The sequence below is a fragment of the Podarcis raffonei genome, chromosome 3, assembly GCF_027172205.1.
Source record: "Podarcis raffonei isolate rPodRaf1 chromosome 3, rPodRaf1.pri, whole genome shotgun sequence".
NCBI lineage: Eukaryota > Metazoa > Chordata > Lepidosauria > Squamata > Lacertidae > Podarcis > Podarcis raffonei.
In genome coordinates this window covers 74,519,438-74,525,148 of record NC_070604.1, presented here as the reverse complement: position 1 = coordinate 74,525,148, position 5,711 = coordinate 74,519,438, and the positions used below count along the sequence as shown (strand labels likewise).

The following is a 5,711-nucleotide window of genomic DNA, read 5'->3' as shown; positions in this document are numbered from 1 at the left end:
AGGTCAGTAATAAATAATTAGGGTGAAGGCAAGTAAATAATAATATTAATAAGAGCATAGCAGCAGGGCCTGTAAAATAGCTGGCTCAGTTTGAGAAGAGGCCTAGAATTGAAGGAAGGGGAAAATGGAAAAAGCTCCTGTGACCATGAGAGCATTCGTTTTTGTTCCCAGGATCTGTTTTGCATTGCTAAGCAACCAAGCTTTAACCCTCCTGGCTGGCTGGCCATCCAGGTGAAAGCAGGAAACAGGTGACGATTCAGGCAGCCCACCAATTCCTCTTCGGGTCTCAAAAAGAGACCGAAAGAAAAAATCCTTAACTGATGCCCTCAGCAATGGAGCTAAATGTGTAGCACTGATGACTCTGGGGATAATTTTTATGCTGAAGGAGAGGAGTGCCATTGCCCCAGTGCAGGTGTCTCCAAGGGGAAAGGTATGTGGATCTTCTTGCAAAAAAAAAAATAACAGCAATTAATTTTAACTATGTGACCATGAATGAATGAATTGGGCCACAGGCAAGCTGCACACTCTGGGTTGTATCGATTGCTTTGCCAGTGGGGTTCCAGTGGTGCAACAGGACTTCTGTTTCTCCTCCTCCCTTCACGCACCCCCCAAACTCTGCTGTGGAATCCCCCAACCCTCCAGAGCTGATTTTGAAGTTGGGGGGGACTGGTGGGAACAGGAGAGCAAATTCAGTTGCACAGATGGGGCACTTGTTCAAGTGGTTAGGGCCCCCAGACCCAACCCCAGATTAGGGTGTAATAAAGGTACACTGGCCTACCTTGGAGTCGTGTTGTAAGAATTTCTGAGGTACGGTATGAAAAGCAACATGAATGCTCTGGGATCAGCAACTGGGCATGTGTCCAAATGTAGGGTACGCATTTTACTAATGGGATCGTGATTATGATGTCGCTGCCTATCAACAGGATTATTCTTAAGTGCCATAAAGGGAAACAAATTGTTAGTACTTAATTTATGGTTAAAGCATTCCTGCTCCCAGTCAAGGAAAGACATAGGTGGGATTCTCTGCCTCAAGCGTCAAAATAACTTAGCCAGCCATAGATACTTACAACGCTATGCACATTGCTGTTCTCTCTTGGACTGGCCTTGCTATAAGGATGCAATCTTATGCACACTTATATCGAAGCAAGCACCACTACATGGTACGATTTATGTCTAAATAAATATTATAGGACTGCTCCGTAAGTAAATCAATGTTCTTTTAAATCTATGGCCTGGCCTAAAAGCTGATACGTTTAATATAAAGGTTACAATCTAATTTTTAAAAAGTTAACATGAAAAAGATATCAAAATATAACATACAGAGTGATATTCAGCCATTTTTAGTCCGTGTAGGCCAACTGGAATTAATGAGCATGACTGAGTTAGGTTCATTAATTCCCACTGGGTCTACTCTGAGTAAATTGATTACCACCTATGGCTTGGGAAGCAATTTCTTTATTGAATACATGAGTTTAATGCAGAGGGAAATCCACTGAGAGCTTTCCTCCTGGAAGCCCATTTCAATAAAAGTGAATTGTGGGGATTCTGCAAAGATAGATTTGAAGTAACCGCTAGGCTAAACTGGCACAATCTGAAAAGCTGTTCTAGCTGTGATTGACCGGGTAGCAGAACAATATGTGAGATGAGGGTGTCCCTGAATATTCTACAGAAAGGGCGGGAGGGAACAAGGAAACAGAATGCTGAAGTGTGTGACATGCTGGCACAGTGAAGTTTCTATGGTGATTTAGAACTTGAGAAATATACATTATTATCAGTTTCGCTTCGAAAGCTGGGATTCCAGAAAGGAAGAAAAATGGATTCTCCAACCCAGCATGAGATGGTAACAATGTCACTATGGCAAAAGGCGAGCCGCAACTCTGAAAAAGAAGAACAGATTTGCACAGCTACAAGAGAACTAAGGTTTGCACATTTCCTTTTTGAAGTAAATGTGGGTATTCAGGGATAAGGGATCTTCTGTATTACAGATATATAACAGGGAAGGGGAGTCATAGCAATACAAGAGGACAGAATAGCTAAGGACTGCCACTGAAATAGGAAAAGAGCTTGCAGCTCTGATTCATAAATATTATTTAATTTTATATGGTGCCATCACCACAGCTGGTTGTATACATAGAACCAAAATAAAAGTACTTACCCCAAATAACTTACGATCTAAATTTAGATGGGGAGAGACAAGAAAACAACACCGGATAGGTAAGAGAGACAAGGTACAACATGGGGACTAATACAAATGGAAGCATTTGAGATGGAGATGTATGCTGCTATGTACTACAATTTTATTTGACAATTTCTCATTTGCTCTTGCATATTCACAGTACTGAACAGCTGGTGGGATTGAGGAGTCCGAGAAAAGGTATTTGGTTTTTTGAAAAATTCTCTTTAAACCTTCCATAAACTCAGCTGCCTGAGTTTTCCCAAGCTGGTATAAAATTATATTCATCACTGAAGCCTGTTTGGCTTCCTAATGCAAAGCCTACAAAACAACTTAATTTCTCTTGGGACCTGAATATGAATAATATTGTACTTACCCTTGTGCTGGCTTGAGCACCTGACATAGTTCAAATCAGAACCTCTCTCTGCTCCCCACCACATACTTGCTGTTTACAATCAAGCAAAAAATAAATGGGAGCTTCCCTCTCATTGTAAACAGCAGGTATGGAGTCCCATGATTTGGATCATTTCTGCCACAGCACTCTGATGTCATTTTTTTAAGTAAGTATGGCATTAGCAACATCACATCAAGCTTGGCCAACCCAATAACCCACCATGCTAAGGTGGTCACACACATCACAACCAAGAAAGAAGCTCATCACTCAAGGAGAATACAAGAGATGGGAAAGATCTGCAATAAATTTCCAGACACATAATTTATAAGTGTTTATACAAATTTAGAAATACAGTGGTACCTAAGGTTAAATACTTAATTCGTTCTGGAGGTCCGTACTTAACCTGAAACTGTTCTTAACCTGAAGCACCACTTTAGCTAATGGGGCCTCCTGCTGCCGCTGCGCCACCGGAGCCCGATTTCTGTTCTCATCCTGAAGCAAAGTTCTTAACCTGAAGCACTATTTCTGGGTTAGCAGAGTCCGTAACCTGAAGCGTATGTAACCTGAAGTGTACATAACCTGAGGTACCACTGTAATTACTAGAATCTAAGCAGAACTACAATGCAGTCATTTCCTCATGATGGGGAAGACTGCAACCCAGTGACCCAAGTGTCAGCTTAATTTGTTGTCTAGTAGTTAACTGTTGATAGGCATCTTCAAGTTCTGCTCTCCTTTCTTAGGGTTATCTTTAAACTGACCTTGGGCCAGACAGCCCTACAAATAGAAGACTTTCCTGTGTACAGTAGACGCACAACCACCTTAAGGAACCCAGGGTTGGAGAACACATGCTAGAGGTCCCTGTTACTCATGACTCTTCCCTGGGGATCAGATCTATGAACATCAGTGTGAGTCACTGGACTCACATGCTGAAAATGCACGTCGTGTTTTATTACCATGCATCAATCAATGTGTTTGTACCCTGCATATAACTATATGCATGGGGCAACTCAGGTTCCAATCAAAGGAACGCATTCCTGTTGCTATTAAATTACCCAAACCGATAGAGTCAATTGTTTGCTTCCCCCACAGAAAATACCGATTTTCCAGAAAATCAAAGCTCCACCACAGCTAAAGGGGTTGATTCAGGAGGCTCCATCAAGCCACTAGTCTTCCGGCTACATGACAGCGTTCCTGAATTAGTCCGTGAGGTTCTACTGGAGCGTGGCTGGATTGAGTATGATGAGCACAAGCAAGATAACGAGGACTGGAACCTGTGCTGGCAGAACCAGCCTTTCCGGATGACAGACCACCGAAGCATTAAACCATGGCAGAGGCTCAATCACCATCCGGAAACCGTCCGGATCACCAGGAAGGACTATTTGGCAAGACATTTGAAGCGCATGAAGGGAATCTACGGAACAACCCTCTACGAGTTCAGTCCAGCAGCCTTCATCATGCCCAACGACTACATTAAATTTATAACAGAATACACCAAGGAGAGGCAAATACCCGGCAGGAAGCTGAGCTACTGGATCTGCAAGCCTGTTGCCAGGTCTCGTGGGAGGGGCATCCTCATTTTCAAGGACATTAAAGACTTTGTTTATGACTGCATGGTGATTGTGCAGAAGTACATCAGCAACCCCTTGCTTATTTCTGGGTACAAGTGGGACCTCCGCTTTTACGTCTGCGTCGCTAGCTTTTGCCCCCTCACTGTTTACGTGTACGAAGAAGGGCTGGTGAGGTTTGCGACGGAGAAGTTTGACCTAGAGGCCCTCGACAATGTTTACGCCCACTTGACAAACACAAGCATCAATAAGTTTGGGCCCTCGTACAGGAAGGACAAAGACGTCATCGGCTCCGGCTGCAAGTGGACGTTCAGCCGTTTCCGGGCCTACCTACGTAGCCGCCATGTGAACGACGTGCGCCTCTGGCAAAGGATCAACCACATCATCACCCTTACCTTGCTTGCCATCACCCCCTCGGTGCCGTTTACCTCTAACTGCTTTGAGCTCTTTGGGTTTGACATTCTCGTGGATGACAAGATGAAGCCCTGGCTCCTGGAAGTGAACCACAGCCCCGGTCTGCACCTCGACTGTGCCACAGATGCAGCTGTGAAAAGAAGGTTGCTCCATGACATCGTCGACTTGCTGAACTACAAGGAGGCCGACGCGCTGAGAACAAGCAAAGGGGTGATCCGGAAAGTGTCGTCCTTTGGCCGAACGCAGTCTTTGTTGACTACCAAAACTGACGTCTCTCTAGATTTCCTGGCTTGTGGGAAAAGAACCAAGTCCGCAGTTACTTCCCCATCCCCATCACTCTTGCAGGTTAATAAGAGGAGCCCAATGTCTGGCAGGGCAGGCAGCGCATACCCCAAGAAAACCTTAACCTCACAGCTGCGTGAACGAATGAACACGCCCAAAACATCCCTGCTGCCATCTAAAAGCAAACAGTTATTAAGAACTAGTAGTTCCCTATATGAGCCTGTTCAGTCTACCCGGTGGCTTAATTCAACTGAGCTCTGTACACACAAGCCATCTATCCCTCCCTTTTTCCTCTCAGATAAAGACAAAAGGCCATTCCCTCGGGTGGGTGACTTTGTCCTTATATTTCCTTTCAGTGATGCAGTCCTTGAAGCATCTAGGAATGGGATCCATGTCAAAAGTGTAATAAAAGAAATACACAAATTAATGAGCAAAGAATTGCAGCCAGAGCACCAGAAATCAAATAAAAGCTTATTTAACCAGTAGATGAGCGGGACGAGCAATCCTGTATGTCATTCACACCAGAGGGTGCATGTGCTGCAGCTATGCTGGAACACATTATGCTACATTCTGTAAGACTCCCACAAAAGTTGGAGGAAGGATGCCACTATGAGGACACACCTGCACCATAGAGCAATGGCTCACTTTAACACTTTAACAGTCAGGGCTTCCCCCAGGAGGCTGTGTGAGACCACTGTTGAAAACCCACCACCGCTATGGATCCTTCTGACCTAAACAACCAATAGTTAGTGTCCCTTTTGGGGGGGGGGCAAAGTGGTGACTCCAACTCCAGGTGGTTCTGGATCAGACAAATTGTATAGACTCATTTCAGTCAGGATTATGGCTTAGATCTGGGACAGAAACTGTTTTTTGGTGGCCTTGG

General features: G+C 44.4%; 1 protein-coding gene across 1 annotated transcript; it reads left to right on the top strand.

Moving 5' to 3' along the window:
• Positions 1-241: 241 nt before the first annotated feature.
• Positions 242-5,367, top strand: TTLL2 (tubulin tyrosine ligase like 2). Its single transcript, XM_053382396.1, has 4 exons — positions 242-430; positions 1,776-1,920; positions 2,337-2,374; positions 3,657-5,367. The coding sequence occupies exons 1-4, from the start codon at positions 343-345 to the stop codon at positions 5,312-5,314; spliced, it is 1,929 nt and encodes a 642-aa protein (XP_053238371.1). The 5' UTR covers positions 242-342; the 3' UTR covers positions 5,315-5,367.
• The last annotated feature ends 344 nt before the right edge of the window (positions 5,368-5,711 follow it).